The 19,893-nt window shown below is 44.1% G+C and overlaps 1 protein-coding gene across 4 annotated transcripts in view; it reads left to right on the top strand.

Moving 5' to 3' along the window:
- Nucleotides 1–19,893, top strand: part of cars2 (cysteinyl-tRNA synthetase 2, mitochondrial) — a 63,811-nt gene that overhangs the window by 13,702 nt on the left and 30,216 nt on the right. For all 4 annotated transcript variants that reach the window (XM_041200033.1, XM_041200036.1, XM_041200034.1 and 1 more), the window contains 6 exons: nt 10,849–10,966; nt 11,056–11,127; nt 14,672–14,777; nt 16,864–16,947; nt 18,305–18,434; nt 19,358–19,491. In XM_041200033.1, the coding sequence (XP_041055967.1) occupies nt 10,849–10,966; nt 11,056–11,127; nt 14,672–14,777; nt 16,864–16,947; nt 18,305–18,434; nt 19,358–19,491 (644 nt within the window). The remainder of the gene's footprint in view (nt 1–10,848; nt 10,967–11,055; nt 11,128–14,671; nt 14,778–16,863; nt 16,948–18,304; nt 18,435–19,357; nt 19,492–19,893) is intronic.

Genomic DNA, 19,893 nt, shown 5'->3' with positions numbered 1-19,893 from the left:
TATTTCGAAGAAGAGCAGGGGAGTTCTCCCTGGGGTCCTGGCCAATATTTATCCATCAACTGACACCAGTGGAAAAATCGGATTATCTGGCCATTATCTCATTGCTGTTTGTGGGAGCTTGTTGTGTGCAAATTGGCTGCCATGTTTCCTACATTACAACAGTCACAACACTCCAGAAATATTTCATTGGCTGTTGAAGGAAGTCCTGAGGTCATGAATGCAAGTTTTTTTTCCTAATGTTCCTAACTTGGAATGTAGTGGGTATCTTATGTGAAACTCACTCGGAACATAAGAAGTAGGAGCAGGAATTAGCCATTCCTTCCTCCCCCCCACCTCAGCATCTTCCACCATTCAATAAGATCATGGCTGCTCTACCTCCCATTATCTTCCCACACTATCTCATATCGCTCAGTTCCTTTAGTATCCAGAAATCTGATCTTGCTCCTGAATATACTCAATGATCGAACATCCACAGTTGTTTAAAAAGTTAAGGATTAATTGGTGGAGCTGGACTGTATTAATTTAGACTAGCAGACAGTAAGAGGGACTAGTTTCTGACCAGTTGGTACATTTGGGTGACAAAATGCCATTGGACGGTTTGAAGAATGGGTGAAGAATAGAAAAGAACATAGCAAAACAAATGGCAGCAGTCAAAGTGGAATAGATATCATGCTGCCACTAAAAACCCTGGTAAAAGTTGAACTAAGTCATCTGCAATGATGCTGGGAGCACAAGACTGGAAACTGAAGGAATTTGGAAGATGAAACACCAAGCAGGAATGTTCTAGTCCAAGTAGAAGAAAGCACTGGAATTTATATGAAACTGATGACCACGAACATTCCAAGCGCTTTGCAGCCAATGAAGTACATTTCAAGTGTAGGCGCTATTAGTGTACTTTTAATCTGTATTACCTGGAAAAACTCAGCAGGTCTGGCAGCATCGGCAGAGAAGAAAAGAGTTGACGTTTCGAGTCCTCATGACCCTTCGACAGAACTTGAGTTCGAGTGCAAGAAAGAGTTGAAATATAAGCTGGTTTAAGGTGTGTGGGGGGGGCAGAGAGAGAGAGAGAGAGAGAAGTGGAGGGGGTTGGTGTGGTTGTAGGGACAAACAAGCAGTGATAGAAGCAGATCATCAAAAGATGTCAACAACAATAACATCTTTTGATGATCTGCTTCTATCACTGCTTGTTTGTCCCTACAACCACACCAACCCCCTCCACTTCTCTCTCTCTCTCTCTCTCTCTCTCTCTCTCCCCCCCCCCCCCCCCCCCCCCCCCCCCCACACACACACACACACACACACACCTACACCTTAAACCAGCTTATATTTCAACTCTTTCTTGCACTCGAACTCAAGTTCTGTCGAAGGGTCATGAGGACTCGAAACGTCAGTTCTTTTCTTCTCCGCCAATGCTGCCAGACCTGCTGAGTTTTTCCAGGTAATTCTGTTTTTGTTTTGGATTTCCAGCATCCGCAGTTTTTTTGTTTTTATTACTTTTAATCTGTACCATTTAGAAGTCCTTGAGCTGCTGTCCATAAAGGAGATGGATAAAGTGGCAGGAGGCAAAGGGCCGAATAAAGTAAAGAAGGTTTGCTTGACTGGACATGGAGGTTGATGGCACCTAATACCCAGATGAGTGGGACTGCTGACAAACCAGCCTGTGATCAGATACGGTCTGCTCGGTATTTCCAACCTGATGTCTAAATGCTGTACGTAGAGGGATTTCTGATTGGGTAAAGGCCAAAACATAAAGAGAGCAAAGTACATTGGCAGAAAATTGGTACAGTCACTTTGTGAAAACATTTTGCATTTTCTTGTGTAGATTTTGATTACAACCCAGTAAAACATGCAATTACTGACTAAAAGCTAATCTGTGTCATGACCATTTTGAACAAGGTAAATCTCGTCATTAATTTTGTCAGCACCACCATCACTGTACTTCCTGCCAATAACTGCACAAACCACGTCAACCTGCAATAGGAGTAGGTTAGAAGCTGGGAATTCTGTGGTCAGTGGCTCATCTCCTGTTTCCCTAAACCCTGTTCTCCATCTACTAGGTTCAAGTCAGGAGTGTGACGGAATACTCTGTACTCAGGTGGATGGGAGCGCCCATAGCAAATACTTAAGAAGCTTAACATCATCCAGGACAAAACAGTTAGCGCAGTGCCTCTCTCACTGGACTTCTATCTACTCCAACCAGTCACTGTAGTTATAACATGTACCATATACAGGATGCACTTCAGGCTCTTGGCAAGATTATTTTGACAGCACTGTGGTCCTTCACAGGTTAGCTAATGCAAAGGCTTTCTTAAATGGAATGGATCTTATTCAGTGTCACTTAGTCTGCTGAATGCTTTGTGAATTATGATGTATGTATTAAGTGGAATGCTGCTAAACTCTGAGCTAGACTGAGAGGCTGCCTGTCATATTGAGAGATATGGTGCCTTGCAAAGTGTGCAAACTCATATCTAACAGATAGGGGAATAAAGCTTGGGAACGTTTTCCTGATATTGTAGGACCAGATAACTTGAATCTTGGAGGTGAGCTCCATCTTCAAAGCTTCAAATAATGCTGTCAGTGACTTTCTGTGGAGTATTGGGGACAGACAGAACGCTGCAACAGAAGTTCCTCTATGGACATTCCCAACAAGGGAAGCATCATGAAAGCTGCTGCCTATTGTTTATTTCAGGATAAGCTTTTTTTTTAAAGGTACTGATCAAACCATTGCATCCTGTGAGGAGGCAAGCTTCAGGAACATTAGACCTGGTGCAATAAGGGTATTAACAACAAAGTTTAATGTGAAAAGTAACAGGATGCACGAGTGACAGGAAGAGCTTGTATGCAGGTTTTATATTGTTGGGAGCTCTCCCTTGCTGTTAGTGGCAATGAGTCAAATATGGACAAGCATGTTGTTTAGCTGCTGTGTAAAGCACAATATCACAGCCTCATTACAGCCTTGGTTCAAACATGAGGTGAGGTGAGAGTGACCGCCCTTGACATCAAGGCAGCTTTTGACCGAGTGTGGCATCAAGGAGCCCTAGCAAAACTGGAGTCAATGGGAACCAGAAAACTCTCCACTGGTTGGAGTCATACCTAGCACAAAGGAAAATGGATGTGTTGGTTGGAGGTCAGTCATCTCAGTTCCAGGACATCACTGCAAAAGATCCTCAGGATAAAGTCCTAGGCCCAGCCATCTTCAGCTGCTTCATCAATGACATTCCTTCCATCATAAGGTCAGAAGTGGGAATTTTTGTTGTTGATTGGTGCTGAACATTGTGCATTCGTGACTTCTCAGATACTGAATGCAGCTCCAACAACAGTGGAGAAGCTCAACACCATCCAGGACAAAGCCTGCTAGATTGGCACCCCATCCACAAACATTCACTCCCTCCACTAGCAGTGTGTACCATCTACAAGATGCACCTCAGGAACTCACCAAAGCTCCTTAGACAGAACTTTCCAAACACGTGACCTCCACTGTCTAGCTGGACAAGGGCAGCAGATGCATGGCAACACCATCACCTGGAAGATCCCCTCCAGGTCACTCACCATCCTGACTTGGAAATATATTGCCGCATTGATATAAGGCTGCATTTGACAGAGCATGGCATCAGGGAGCTCTAGCAAAACTGGAGTCAATGGGAATCAGGGAGAAAACTCTCCTCTGGTTGGAGTCATACCTAGCACAAAGGAAGGTGGTTGTGGTTGTTGGAAGTCAGACATCTCCGTTCCAGGACGTCACTGCAGGAGTTCCTCAGGGCAGTGTCCTTGGCCCAGCCGTCTTCAGCTGCTTCTTGAATGACCTTCCTTCCATCATAAGGTCAGAACTGAGGATGTTCACTGATGATTGCACAATGTTCAGCACCATTCGCGATTCCTCAGATACTGAAGCAGTCCATATCCAAATGCATCAAGACCTGGACAATATCCAGGCTTGGGCTGACAAGTGGCAAGTAACATTCACGCCACACAAGTGTCAGGCAATGACCATCTCCAACAAGAGAGAATCCAACCATCACCCCTTGAAGTTCAATGGCATTACCATCACTGAATCCCCCACCATCAAAATCCTGGAGTTTACCATTGGCCAGAAACTGAACTGGACTAGACATATAAATACTGTGGCTACAAGAGTAGGTCAGAGGCTAGGAATCATGTGATGAGTAGCCCATCTCCTGACTCCCCAGAGCCAGTCCACCATCTACAAGGCACAAGTCAGAAGTGTGATGGAATACTCCCCACTTGCCTGGATGAGTGCAGCTCCCACAACACTCAAGAAGTTTGACACCATCCAGGACAAAGCAGCCACTTGATTGGCACCCCATCCACAAACATTCACCCCCTCCACCACCGACACACAGTAGCAGCAGTGTGTGTACCACCTACAAGATGCACTGCAGGAATTCACCAAGGCTCCTTAGACAGCAGCTTCCAAACCCATGACCGCTACCATCTAGAAGGACGAGGGCAGCAGATAGATGGGAACACCGCCACCTGGAAGTTCCCCTCCAAGTCATTCACCATCCTGACTTGGAAATATATCACCGTTCCTTCACTGTCGTGGGGTCAAAATCCTGGAACTCCCTTCCTAACAGCACTGTGGGTGTACCTACACCACATGGACTGCAGCGGTTCAAGAAGGCAGCTCACCACCACCTTCTCAAGGGCAATTAGGGATGGGCAATAAACGCTGATCCAGCCAGCCAAGCCCACACCCTGTGAATGAGTAAAAAAAAAAATTTGGATCAATGATTAACAGTTCAGAATAATTCAAATAAAGTTTTTAAAAAGTACTATTGACTGTAAAATGCTTTGAGACATCCGGTGGCCATGAAAAGTGCTATATAAATGTATATCCTTTTCTTTTATTAGATGGACTTTTATGATGTGAGTATTTTAATTTGTATCTATTCTGTGACATCCAGAAAAGGAAATGTCAATATTTTGACTGTTTGATCAGAGCTGAAAAGCCACAGAGTTGTCTTCTGGGCAAAGTGCAGAGCAGCAGAAAGAGGGGTTCACTTGGGTATAGTTGGATGACAGATATCACAGAGTGATTGCAGACGAGCTGCAGTGAATGTGTGAAAATGGCACAAGACAGATGAGCGTGACACAGCGTGACGGCATCCTTCTGATAGGTGTAGCTACAAGTAGCAGTAGCAGAGAGTAAATAACGTATATTTTTGTACATAGTATGCTTTGGGTTTAATGGGTTCTTAAAAAAAGAAATGGATTAAATTGAAGTGGAATAGAAACTCGAGTTAACAATTAAACCAGTAGTCTAGAATTAATAGTGGCCTTGGCAGAAAATAAATATAAGATGCAATAAACTAACGTGGCTGTCAGAGATATCTGGTTGTTGTTTTTGTATTTTCGTGTTCTTTCATTGGTGAACAGTGTGAAGTAGCAGATGGAATCATGGGTTGATCAACAGATTGACCAGTTGTGGTGTGAATGCTCCTTCCATAACCATAAACATCTTTATACCAACCAGCAAAGAGGGTAGTCTCATGTGGTGGGAAGGTTTTATGTGTTCCTACAAGCCTGTATGATGAAGTGGTTGGGGGAGGCGGGCTGTATCCAGACCGAGTGGACATGATGTAATGTAAATAAACTGCCAGTGCATAGTAAATGTTTGTCGTGAGCCTGTTCCAGTTCAAAAAAAGGTGGTGGAATCTTTTACATTCATGTGAACAGATAAATGGGGCCTTAATTTAGTGTCCCATCCAAATGAGCACGCCTGTGACAGTGCAGCACTCCCTCAGTGCTGACCCTCTGACAATGCGGCACTCCCTCAGTACTGACCCTCCGACAGTGCGGCACTCCCTCAGTACTGACCCTCCGACAGTGCTGACCCTCCGACAGTGCGGCACACCCTCAGTGCTGACCCTCCGACAGTGCGGCACTCCCTCAGTGCTGACCCTCCGACAGTGCGGCACTCCCTCAGTACTGACCCTCCGACAGTGCGGCACTCCCTCAGTGCTGACCCTCCGACAGTGCGGCACTCCCTCAGTGCTGACCCTCCGACAGTGCGGCACTCCCTCAGTACTGACCCTCCGACAGTGCGGCACTCCCTCAGTACTGACCCTCCGACAGTGCGGCACTCCCTTAGTACTGACCCTCCGACAGTGCGGCACTCCCTCAGTACTGACCCTCCGACAGTGCGGCACTCCCTCAGTACTGACCCTCCGACAGTGCGGCACTCCCTCAGTACTGACCCTCCGACAGTGCGGCACTCCCTCAGTACTGACCCTCCGACAGTGCGGCACTCCCTCAGTACTGACCCTCCGACAGTGCGGCACTCCCTCAGTACTGACCCTCCGACAGAGCGGCACTCCCTCAGTACTGACCCTCCGACAGTGCGGCACTCCCTCAGTACTGACCCTCCGACAGCGCGGCACTCCCTCAGTACTGACCCTCCGACAGTGCGGCACTCCCTCAGTACTGACCCTCCGACAGCGCGGCACTCCCTCAGTACTGACCCTCCGACAGTGCGGCACTCCCTCAGTACTGACCCTCCGACAGTGCGGCACTCCCTCAGTACTGACCCTCCGACAGTGCGGCACTCCCTCAGTACTGACCCTCCGACAGTGCGGCACTCCCTCAGTACTGACCCTCCGACAGTGCGGCACTCCCTCAGTACTGACCCTCCGACAGTGCGGCACTCCCTCAGTACTGACCCTCCGACAGTGCGGCACTCCCTCAGTACTGACCCTCCGACAGTGCGGCACTCCCTCAGTACTGACCCTCCGACAGTGCGGCACTCCCTCAGTACTGACCCTCCGACAGTGCGGCACTCCCTCAGTACTGACCCTCCGACAGTGCGGCACTCCCTCAGTACTGACCCTCCGACAGTGCGGCACTCCCTCAGTACTGACCCTCCGACAGTGCGGCACTCCCTCAGTACTGACCCTCCGACAGTGCGGCACTCCCTCAGTACTGACCCTCCGACAGTGCGGCACTCCCTCAGTACTGACCCTCCGACAGTGCGGCACTCCCTCAGTACTGACCCTCCGACAGTGCGGCACTCCCTCAGTACTGACCCTCCGACAGTGCGGCACTCCCTCAGTACTGACCCTCCGACAGTGCGGCACTCCCTCAGTACTGACCCTCCGACAGTGCGGCACTCCCTCAGTACTGACCCTCCGACAGTGCGGCACTCCCTCAGTACTGACCCTCCGACAGTGCGGCACTCCCTCAGTACTGACCCTCCGGCACTCCCTCAGTACTGACCCTCCGACAGTGCGGCACTCCCTCAGTACTGACCCTCCGGCACTCCCTCAGTACTGACCCTCCGGCACTCCCTCAGTACTGACCCTCCGACACTGCGGCACTCCCTCAGTACTGACCCTCCGACACTGCGGCACTCCCTCAGTACTGACCCTCCGACACTGCGGCACTCCCTCAGTACTGACCCTCCGACACTGCGGCACTCCCTCAGTACTGACCCTCCGACACTGCGGCACTCCCTCAGTACTGACCCTCCGACACTGCGGCACTCCCTCAGTACTGACCCTCCGACACTGCAGCACTCCCTCAGTACTGACCCTCCGACACTGCAGCACTCTGTCGGTACTGCACTAGGAGCGTCAGTCTGGATTGTGTGTTTATGGCTAGAGTATTTGGAATCTATGGCCCCCTGATTTAGATGGTTGAATTACAGCTGACACTAATTTACTAAATAAATATGTGACCATTTGATATATTAGTTTCCTCCAACATTTTAGATTGAAAAACAGCGACTGCTTAACCTAATGGGTTCCCCCCCTCAATGTTAAATCAAAGGTGACTTCTGTTATTTTTGTTAATGTGATTCCCCCAAAGCTATCTTATTAATAAAAAAGCAGTTGTTTTTGTCTGCAGTCAGGTTGGCCAATTCAAAGCAGTGGAAATAACTGGTAAATCAATGAATTAATTGAAAGAATGTAAAGCTGCCGCTGTTTTTTTTCAACTGTTGAGTAAGTACAAGGTCCATTGTGTTACTTTTCCTGCAGACTGGTTAATGCAATCAAAGTGCTTTGTGCTCCTTCAGACGAAGTTTAAAAGAATCCTAGAATAGTACAGCAGAGAAAGAGGATGTTCGGCCCTTTGGGTCCATCCCATGTCTCTGCACAAACTACTCAGCTTGTCCAACTCCTGTGTCTTTTCGCCGTAGCCCTGCAAATGTTTTCTCATCAGGTGCTTATCCAGTTCCACTCTCTAAAAGCAATTTGCCTCCACAACCCCCCCCCCCGCTCCCCCCCCCCCCGCACCCCGCCCACTCAGGCAGAGCATTCCCAATTCTAACCACTCGCTCTGTAAAAATATTTTTCCTCAAAACCCATGTCCTCAGGTTCACAACCCTCTTGCCACTGGAAACGGCTTCTCCCTATCAACTTTGTCAAATCCATTCATAAAAAAGGAATTACAGCTGGATAGAATAGACCAGTAAGAAGTTACTATACCGAAGGGATGTGTGGAGAAGCTGCTGCAAAGTGTCAAACACTGGGGAATGCCGTCCTAGAAAAACCCGTGAGTCCCGTTGTAACAAAATGTGAATACAAGTAGTAAGTGAGGACAAGGCACAAGACCTTCAATCTAGACCAGTGGCTCTCTTTGTGATTTTGTACTCAAGAATCTGAGATTAGCATGATGTATAGGTCATCGGGATTAGAAGATAGAGGATAATTGAAGCCAGGAAAGGATGTGGAAAAAGGAAGGCAGGGAGAGAGAGCAGTAAGATGTATGACAGGCAGAGTGGGACCGGAGTATGTGAGAGAGGCTGAGCTGCTATACCACTAGTGTGGGTAATTTCTTTTTCCCTTCCCCCCCGCTTTAAGCCCAGAGCTTCAGCTCAGGTGCAGTCTGGGGAAGGCTGCAGTGATTTCCCTTCCTGCGAGGGTGGATTTCTTTCGCCACAGAGCAAGGTGGGGGTGTCAATTGTGATGCAGCAGACTCCGTTTCCTCTGTGCGAGATGGCGTTGGTGCATTTGACTGCAGTATGGGTTGGGATTGGGCAATGGGATGCAGCCCTCGCTCCAGCGCGCACACGCGTGCGAACCCACACACACACACGCACAAATATACAGTCAGAATGGAGTCATTTTTAAAATATATTGGCATTGATGACATTGGCCATGCGTTCTGTTGAAAATTGCTACTAAAACATTTCTTTATGGTTCGTCCTATATTCAAATGCCCACGCTGTTGCATTCACTGGTGATATCCAGTAGTGGCACTAAGATAGGCATTTTCATGTAATTTTCTGACTTGGCTGTCACACCACACTTTGTTCTGGAGCCTTGTGGATTCTCTAGGGCTTTGCCTGCTGGGTTGTTGTAATTCATCCTCAAATTTAAATTTTAATAAATTATTTCAGTTTTTCTCATTTAATTTTTTCTCCTCGTCTTCATAGTCAGCTCTGCTCCCTGTGCTGTCTGAGCCCTTGACCCCTGCCCTGAAACATTTAGAACTCGATCTGGACAGGAGAGTCTGGCAATCCCAGCCAACCCTGCAGCGTCCTCCTCATCAAAACACTTAGGGACTGGTGCCAAAATTTGGGCGAGCTGCCCCAGAGGCAAGTCTAAACCCTGACTCTCTCACTTCTGGGACCCCGATTGTTTTTTCCCCCCACCAGTTGGCTGAACTTTGACCTGGCACCACTCCCTAAAAACTCTCTCTCCCCAACCCCCCCTGCCACTTGGGCCCACCAGCCTTCAAAATATTGGCGAAACTTCTGGCACACAATTGGGGTCTTTTTTGCAGTTTCCACAAAAATACCCTGTTTTCTATCATGGCCCTGGATTGTGCTGGTCTCTTTCACTTTTTAAGAAAGTTCCCCTGGGCTATGTTTTTCATGTTCATTGCAAGCACATTATTTTTTTTTAAAGACTGTGGTTTGTTTGACCCTGGGTGTATTTCTTTTAGCCTTATTTTTCATTGAACTTCTCTTCCCCGTGAGTTCTTCATTCTCTTCCTCCACCTCACTTTCCTCTCCATCCACTGATTGACAATCTAAGAATCCCACATTGTAAACTTCCAATTCCTCACTACTAAAGTTTCCCTAAATACTCACTCCCCTTTCAGTACCGTGTTCATAGTCTGACCACCCCTAGATATCTTCACTTCCCCATCCCACCTAACCATGCCCATGCCCACCCACTCATCTTACAATCAAAATAACTTTCTCCCGCAAGCAACGTTCTCCAACTCACCATATCCTTTGCTGCAACACATTTGCTTCCTAATAAATGGACAGAATCTGGGGGCTCCTCATCAGAAGGATGTTACACCAGTATGTTCTAAAATATTACATATATTTCACAGATCATTTTAACTATCATTCTCTTCAATTCTAAATTTGTCCAACTGTACCCTTAATTTTATGATTCTTCATCTTTAACCAGGATTTGTCCTATTTTGAATACAAATTATCCCATTACATTAGTATATCCTCAGTTACACTGTACAACACTCCTTATTAAAGATATGTACACAGTCATGGAATTAGAGTCTGCAATCTTCACTAACAGGACCATGACATCTATAATAAAAACTCAATTTGATTTATTCCAGCACTGCTTAAAGCACTATGGGAGTACCTGAAATCTGATCATAACACTGCCTGGGAATTCATAAGATCATCCCACAAAGAGTTATGCGACAATGCTTAGATAATCTGCTTTGGTTAAGGGATAAATAAGTTGTTGAGCAAGACCCTGCACCGGAACCCAGACTCAGAGCAAAACCCCAGAGCCGGAGTGAGACCCTAGAAATAAACCATCAACTTTATACCCCATATATAATGCAAGCACCTTAAATTGGAAATATTAGCAACAACCTTTTCACTCCTTTTCATTTTTTTTCTAGCTCCTATGTTAGATTTGACATCCTAAGAAGAATACTAACCAAGGTCTTTGACATTGATGTCATTATGCTGATGGTTATCACAGATATTGATGACAAAATAATTCAAAGAGCCAATGAGGTAAATTACATGTTTGCGTCTCAGGAAGTATTTAATTTAAAACCATGAAACTGATATTTGATAATTGAGTATTATTTTCTGGATTGCAGTTGAATATTTCACCTACAGTACTTGCTCGCATGTATGAAGAGGATTTCAAACAAGATATGGCGTGCTTAAAGGTACAATTAGTATTTCCTTGAGGTATAACAGAAGACATGTTGGCATAGCTGCTAACTATTCATAAGCACTTTTAACTTCAGCTTCAGTTTATGTGGAGAGACTGGAGAAGCTCCTAAGAGCAGAGAAGGTTGAAGGGATATTTAATAAAGATATTAAAATCATGAATGGTTTTGTTAGAGTAAATAAGGAGCAACCCTTTCCACTGCCAGGAGGGCTGGTAACCAGAGGACACAGATTTAAGATAATTGGCAAAGAAGCAGAGGGGAGCTGGGGAGAATTTGTTTTTTACACAGCAAGTTGTTGTGATTTGGAATGTGCTGCCTGAAAGTGTGGAGGAAGCAGATTCAGTAGCAACTTTCAAAAGAGGAATTGGATCAAGTCAAAAAGGACAGGAGAGTGGGATTAATTGGATAGCTCTTTCAAAGAGCTGAATCGCCTGCTTCTGTGCTGTAAGATTCTATGATATGTTCCATGATTAAAATTTACAATTGGGTTACAAAGGTTTCTTGGTTAGTGGAGTAGTCACATTGAAATAATTGCCTGGGGTTGTATCATATCAAATACACCAACGCAGCTTATGGTAATTGCACCCTGGCATTGGAGGTGTTGAATTGGGAGAAGGTGATTACCAACAAGGGGAAGAGCAGGAGCCATAGAATAATACATCACAGACTGAGGCCATTCAGCCCCTTGAGCCTCTTCTGTCATTTGGTTAGACCATGGGTGATCTGAATCTTAACTCCACCTGCCCACCTTCTTACTAAACAAAAATATAACAATCTCAGTCTTGAGATTTTCAATTGACCCCCATTTGCTAAGCTTTTATAAGGCTGGAATATCAACTGAAAATGGAGGCAATGAATCCAAGCCTCGACTCGGCTGGAAGTCAGCGACAGAAGAAAGATTTGTGCTGAGAAACGTTAGAAGTGCTAGGTTTAAAGAAAGAAATATTTCTGTAACATCTTTCACAGCCTCCAAACATTCCAAAGCCTTTACAGCCAATGAAGTACTTTTGAACTGTTGTAATGCAGGAAATGAGGCTGCCAGTTTTTGCATAGCATACTTCCTCACACATGGCAATGAGATAATAATCAGATAATCTGAAGGAAAAATATCGGCTAGAGCAGAGTAAGGGACTCCCATGCTCATTTTTGAAATAGTTTTCATAGGATCTTTAATGTCCACCTGAGGGGGCACATGAGGCTCCTGTTTAACACCTTTTCTAAAAAAAACGGCACTTTCGGCAGTGTAGCACTTTCTTGGTACTGCCGCACCAAGAGTTCACTTCCAGTACCAATTGCTGCTTTTCCTGACAGCCGTGAAGTTCAAATGAGGCAGAGTCAAGTGCTTTCATGGGACAGGGGTTGTTTTAATCCACTTGTGCTAGTAAATTTCAAAATTGAAAGTAAATGCTGATTACTCACAGAAATGAGTGAGGGAAATAGCCTGAGCTGTCTGTAGCTAGCAACTGAAATTTTACAGTCAAACTTTAGGTTTTTTTCCCAGTAAGTTCTTGGTTTCTTTAAAACTTTATTTTCATGTCGAGCAGTTTATCTTGGAGTATTTTTTAAAAGTTGTAGAATCATAGAATTGTTACAGCACAGAGGGAAGCCATTCAATCTGTTATGTCCATTTTGGCTCCCTGTAGGAGCAACTCAGCTAGACCAGTCTCCTGCCTTTCCACTGTAGCCCTGCAGATGTTTTCCCGTCAGATAATTATACAATTTCCTTTCAAAACCCTCATTTTATCTGTCTCCATCACAGTCTTAGGTAATGCATTCCAGATCCTAACCATTTTTTGCGTAAAGAAACAACATTTTTTCCTTGTATTGCCATTTGTTCTTTTGCCAATTACATTAAATCTGAGTCCTCTGGTTCTCGACCCCTCTGCCAGTGGAAACGGTTCCTATCCAGCTACAAAAACAAAAAAACTGCGGATGCTGGAAATCCAAAACAAAAACAGAATTACCTGGAAAAACTCAGCAGGTCTGGCAGCATCGGCGGAGAAGAAAAGAGTTGACGTTTCGAGTCCTCATGACCCTTCGACAGAACTTGTTTAATTGACTGCCACTGCTCTTCAAGAAATGCCTACCTCCTTGAAGAAGTTCTGTTCCTCTCTGCGACAAGATTTCCGTATTTCTCTGTTGTCTTGCTCACCTTCCTTGCTTTCCATTTCCCTCAAGTTCTGTCGAAGGGTCATGAGGACTCGAAACGTCAACTCTTTTCTTCTCCGCCGATGCTGCCAGACCTGCTGAGTTTTTCCAGGTAATTCTGTTTTTGTTTCCTATCCAGCTACGCTGTCTGGGCCCCTTGTGATTTTTGACATTATATCAAATCTCTCCTCAACCTTCCCTGTGCTGAGGAGAACATCCCCAACTTTGCCAACCTATCCTCATAACTGATCCTCCTCCCTGGAACCATCCTCATGAATCTTTTCTGCACCCTCCCCAATGCCTTCACATCCTTCCTAAAGGGCGATGCCCAGAATTGGACACAATACTGTTGTTGAGGGTGAGCCTGTGTTTTATAAAGGTTCATCATAACTTCCTTGCTTTTGTGCTCTTGCCTCTATTTTTAAAGCCCAGGATCCTGTGTGCCTTTTTAACCACTTTCTCAACCTGCCCTGGCACCTCAACAATTTATGCACATATACCCCATGGTCTCTCTGTTCCTGCACATCTATTAGAATTGTGCCCATTAGTTTATTTTGCCCCTCCTCATTCTTCCGACCAAAATGTATCACTTCGCACTCTTCTGCATCTGCCTTTTATTCCATACATTATTATTCATACATTGCGAAGACCTCATATTTTGGGAGAGTAGCAATTTTGTCAATGTTTAGGGGTATTGTCATTCGCCGTCACCATGGCCTTTACCTTTGTAAAGCTCCCTGATAGGCTGGAGTACCTGGACTATGTGTTGGTGGGCACTGGTTCTGCCATAGAATGTCATACTGAGGAAACAGGCCTCATGTCCTCCGCAAAGCAGGTTGATTGTAACTTTGTGATGGCAACCCTGTTTTACACCTCCTTGTTTGTATTTCTACTGCTGATTTACTGTCACCCAGTTCACACTGTTGTACAAAGTCAATATCTATCCCAGAGAGTTTAACAGTTACTTTTTATTTTTAAAAAGAAGCTTGTGGGACTCTTAAATTCAGTGCTAATAGAAGGGCTCTTGTCACGTATGACTGTAAAGGTTTTCTAAATGGGAATTTGATGTAATCTGGTCTATTTTGGAGTTGTTTTCAGCTTCAGTACCTGTAATATTTAAGTACACAACCTGTACTTCTATTATGTAGACAGGACACAAGACAAGGCAGTCATTTATTGTTAAGAGTCATAGGAATGATACTGCAGAGATGCTTTTGAACCTGCCCCTGTATTAATCTATTTAAATCTGTGAAAGAGTTCACTTTAGGTTTAAATGATCTTTTGATATCTAACTCTTTCCCCCCGAAACAATATAGTTCTACTTGTGAGACAAAAGTAGGAACCTGGTTTCATCAAATACTGAATAATGTTATCACTGTTGTTTCTGTAGGTTCTCCCACCGACGGTTTACATGCGAGTGACCGATAATATTCCCCAGATTGTGAAATTTATAGAAAGAATCATTCACAATGGCCATGCCTATTCCACCTCGACAGGTGAGTTTGTGCAGTGATAGCTGCCCAATGAGTGACTTTCTGCTGTGTTTTTATTAATAAACGGTATTCTTAACCTTATACAGGCAAAATATAAATTTTAGTCCGTGGATACATAACTCCAATCAACCGACAGCCTGCCTTAAATTAATCGTGGACCCTTTAGACTGATTGAGAATCTTATTTGATGTATGTGTTAAAGTAAAATTTTGCATGTGGCTGTGATGGCCCATGTGTTGGCAAAAGCTTGTATTTTCTTTTGTGCGATGCCCTTTTAAGACCAAAGTGGTCTGGGGAGTATTATAAAAGAGGGTTATTTGGTTTCCTGATTATGAGTTCTTTAGGTTTCAAGGAATGCCCATGTGACCTAAGGTTGACATGGGGATGAATAGCTAAAAGGCAAAGGGTAAATAGAATGCTAATTGTATTGGGTTTGGGTTTCAGCTTGAGTTTTCTGTTTTACAGTTAAGAACATTGAGATTTTGTGTAAAGAGGAAACAAGGTTCTTTCTGAATGGAGCAGTTTTTTTGCTTGGCTGATCAGAACACAGAATTTGGATGAGAGAAAACAAGCAAAGTTCTCTCTGAATGGAACAATTTTCTGATTGGAAGTCTTTGAACAGATCCTGGTGTTGAAACGTTCTCTGAGACTAGAGCAGAGATTGTGTTACTGTGTGTGTTGTACTGTTGGAAAGAGCAGAGAGCTGAAGACAGGAAGGGCAAGGGATTGTAGATTGGGCAAGACCCTGCCTGCTGGTTTAGTGTTCCCAGAATCCACTAGACCATTTAAAGGGACCACAGACTCCCAGGGAGTCTCTGGGCATTCTGTGCCGTCAGCTCTGTCGTGATCCAATTGAGAGAAGGTTTGGAGACGTACGCCTTGTTGGTGTTCACTGTGTCGGGGACTTCGGGTAGAATACGGCTACTGGTGAATGTGACTAAAGGGCCGAAACAATTGACTGGGGGAAGTGAGAGATTCTACATAGCGGAGGCCAAGCTGGAAAGCCTGTGAGATTGCTTGTGGTCCGACATTTGTGTGGGAAGTAATGCAAGTGCTTTACTATGTGAGGCGTAGTACCTACGTGAGGTGTATCTTTGTTGTGTTGACTATTTAAAATGAAATTTACCTTTTGTTAGAAATATCCTTTGGTTGTTAATTACTGTTTGAATTCTGTTGATTTTAGTTGGTTTGTTAACAGTAAAAGTTTGAACAAGTGAAATCTTGTCCAGCTGTTTTCTTTTCTGTTGGTGTTGTGGGCATAACTTTGGTTTTAAAAAATGATTGGTCCCTACTGGGACAGTAACTGCCACGTTGGTGCGGGCTTGTCGTTTAAGTTGGGGAGGGGGGGGCTGTTGGGGAATTTGTTCCAGGGCCATTTCACCATTTTGAGAGGAGCTTGATTTGAAAATAGGTACCGTTTAAGACTTCAGTGTTACTAAGACAGTTGAAGCCAAGCTGGTTTAATTTGTTCCAAATAATATAGTGGCAGATAGTAACAATAATCTAGCCCTCATTTTTGAGGGGAAATTTAATAGAGGCGTTCAAAATAATGAGGGGTTTTGACAGAATGCAGAAGGAGAAACTATTTCCATTGGCAGGTGGGTTAGTAGCAGGACACAGGTTTAGAATAATTGTCAAAAAATTCTGGGGAGGGCAGGAGGGTTAGTGGTGGCGGAAATCGGAACTCTCTTTTACACAGTGATTTGTTATGATTGAGAATGCACTGCCTTAAAGGACAGTGGAAGAAGATTTGATTGTAACTCTCAGAAAGGAATTGAACATATACTAGAGAAAGAAAAAAAATTGCAGGGTTATGGGGATAGAGTCGGGGGAGTGGAACTAATTGAATAGCTCTTTTTCAAAGAGCTGTCACAGGCATGATAGGCCAAAAGGCCTCCATTAGCTGTATTATTCTATGATTCACAGTGATTTTTAGTGACAGTATGCAGCTCAGTATCATTTAATCCTAGTACAAATGAGGTATTGATCTTGCAACATACAAAGAAATTCTTATCTAAGCCTGTCATGATTTCAGAACACAATTTTTTACTTATTGAGCAAAACACTTTTTTTTTCTGAAAATTTTCAGGAAATGTATATTTCAATATCCAGTCTATTGGTGGTCAGTACGGGAAGTTCGTTGGGATGTGTGCTGATACTGCTGGAGAAACAAGTATGTATCTACAATTGTGTTAATTTCTTTACTGTTTGAGTTGTTATGTTTAACATCTTTCCGCTGGTTGTGGCCAGAGTTTCTGTGAGCAGATTGGGTCCCAGACTGGAAGCTGTTCCTTTAGTCCCTGCAATGTAAGGGTCAGTGTCACCAAATTTGACAGTTGTCTCTGAATTGTAGTAACGTGGTGATGTTCCCATGCTCCCTTGTCATCTGAAGCAAATAACAAATAAGGTGCGCCAAAATGGCCAAAAAGGTTTATTTAAAATAAAGATATTATGTCTGGTTCTATAGTAAAGGAATCTACTTGCACATTGCATAACTTGGCTGCCTGTTTAAACACAGTGTACATAACTCTTGCAGCACTCTGAGCATGTTCTTAGAAAGACATCTCTGATGGTAAGACTTATTTTAGTGATGCTATCTCCCTTTTATGGAAGAGGTGAGGAGATTTGAGTCCCCGAGAGAAATCCTGGATTATGAAGAGTCTTTCCTAGAAGGAGTCTGTTTTATAAAAGTGACACCCATCACAGTAACTGTGGTCTGGGAAACCTGTTTGTACCTTCCCAGTTGGATTGGTTCTTGACAATAGCTACAACTACTTATATTGAAGGTATTATATAAATGTAGTGAAACACCTAAAGAGAAAATGTAAGAAATATTAGTACAGGTGACCAAAAGCTTTGTCAATGATGTAAATTCTAAGGAGCAAATTAAAGGAGGAGAGGGTGCGAGGTGGAAAGGTTTAGGGAGGGAATTCCAGAGCTTAGAGCCGAGGCAGTTGAAGGCATGACTGCCAATGGTGGAGTGAAGAATGTGCAAGAGACTAGAATTAGAGTAAAGTAGTAAAGGATTTGGGTAGACATTTGGATGGCGGCGGCGGGGGGGGTTAAGATAATAAATCGGGACAGACCTCTGATTGAATAAGGTCCTATTAAATAAGCTAGCAATGTGTGTTGGCCACAGACAGACTACTCTCACCACCAGGACAAAGGAACCATTGAAAAGCAAAATACTGCAAATGCTGGAAATCTGAAATAAAAACAGAAAATGCTGGGAATGATTTGCAGGCCAGGAAGCATCTTTGGAGAGAGAAACACAGTTAACATTTCAGGTCGATAACCTTTCATCAGAGCAGAAAGATGTTAGAAGTTTGGTCTCGTCTGCAAGTGGAAACATTTCTTCCTCTCTTGCAATGGCAGGCGGAGGGAAGGAGCCAGTGGAGGAAGGAGGGATAAGTAAACCATATAGGAGAACTCCCCTTCACGATATGTTGATGTGGTAATCAACAACATGGCACAAGTTTATGTTCTGAAAAGTATTTTAAATATTTTATTTGTTGATCCTTTATTACTAGGTGGTGGTGATAAAAGACATGTCAGAGACTTTGCCCTGTGGAAAGCATCAAAACCACATGAGCCATCTTGGGTGTCCCCATGGGGTAAGGGCCGACCCGGCTGGCACATCGAGTGTTCGACAGTTGCAAGGTTAGTGCCGTGTATTTCTTGTTGAACAGTGTCTTGACTGAAGCTGACCTGGGAGTTGTACTGCTCACGAAGCGGAATCACGTTAAGGCAGACTTGTTTAACTATCGTGCTCATTTTCTGATCTGGTAATAGTATTATCTCTATGACAGTTCGATTCCAATGTCTGTTGGGATTTTTAATAATCCAATGACCGTGTATTAACTGTATGGAGTGTCCTAGTGCTGGAATTAAAGGAACAAACATAGAATCTTACTGTTGTCATAATTTCTGGCCATAACAACACTTGTGTCCATTTTTTTTGTCTCTCTCCACCTGTGTTTCCACATGCTGTCACTCAATAACAGCAACTTGCATTTATAAAGTGCCTTTAACAGAGTAAAGTGTCTCAAGCTGCTTCACAGGAGTGTTATCAAAAATAATTTGACGCGGGGCCACAGAAGGAAATATTAGGACAGGCAAGCTAAAGCTTAGTCAAAGAGCTATGTTTTAACGAGAGAGATGTAGAGAGGTTTAGGGAGGAAATTCCAGAGCTTAGGGCCCAGGCAGCTGAAGGCACTGCAGGCAATGGTGGAGTGATAGAAATCATGGATGTGTAAGATGCCAGGATTGGAGGAGTATTGAGATCTTGTAAGGTTATAGGACTCTTTAAGAGGTTACAGCGATAGGGAGGTGGCAAGAGCAATGAAGGGAGTTGGAGACAAAGATGAGAGTTTTAAAATTGAGGCGTTGCCAGACTGAGAGTCAATATCTCATCCATTTTCAGTTTTTACAGATTTTTTAAAATTTCCAGTGAACTCCCTGTATTGTTCGCATAAAAGCATATCCAAGACCCCTTATTATTGCAGTGTGCTGTTGTGACTACGAAAATAGTTTCACACTTTGCATTATAACAAATGGCGAGCTTCACTGTGTGGCATTTTCAGCTCTGTGTTTGGAAATAAACTGGACATCCATTCGGGTGGAATAGACCTGGCCTTTCCCCATCACGAGAATGAGATTGCTCAATGTGAGGCCTACCACAAGTGTGAACAATGGGGCAACTACTTTTTACACTCAGGTATGTATTGGTTGGGCATTGGATAAAGGGCAGATCGAATTCAAATTAAGACAGTAATCAATGTTCAAAAGCTTTTATGAGTTTTTGATACTTGAGTGATTAGTAGGGAAATATAGTGTAATTTTTCTGTTGTGAGAGTGTGTGTATCTGGTAATCTATGTGTAGTTTTCTGACCATCAATTTTAATCATGCAATTTCTTAATGTGTCCTCTGGAGGGAAAGCTTCGACACTGGGAGTATGTAATGGAAAACCTATCCATTATGTTTCTAAAGGGTTCACAACAGAGACAGCATCGTAACCAACTTTCAGTCTGGATAAAATCCCTGAGCAGTTTGGATGTTTTTTTTTCAGTTTTCCTCCAAGTCTCTTGGTTGTAAAAGATGAAATATATACAATAGTCA

The sequence above is a fragment of the Carcharodon carcharias genome, chromosome 11 (assembly GCF_017639515.1).
Source record: "Carcharodon carcharias isolate sCarCar2 chromosome 11, sCarCar2.pri, whole genome shotgun sequence".
NCBI lineage: Eukaryota > Metazoa > Chordata > Chondrichthyes > Lamniformes > Lamnidae > Carcharodon > Carcharodon carcharias.
The sequence above is the reverse complement of the archived record's forward strand: the minus strand, read 5'-3'. Positions and strand labels throughout refer to the sequence as shown.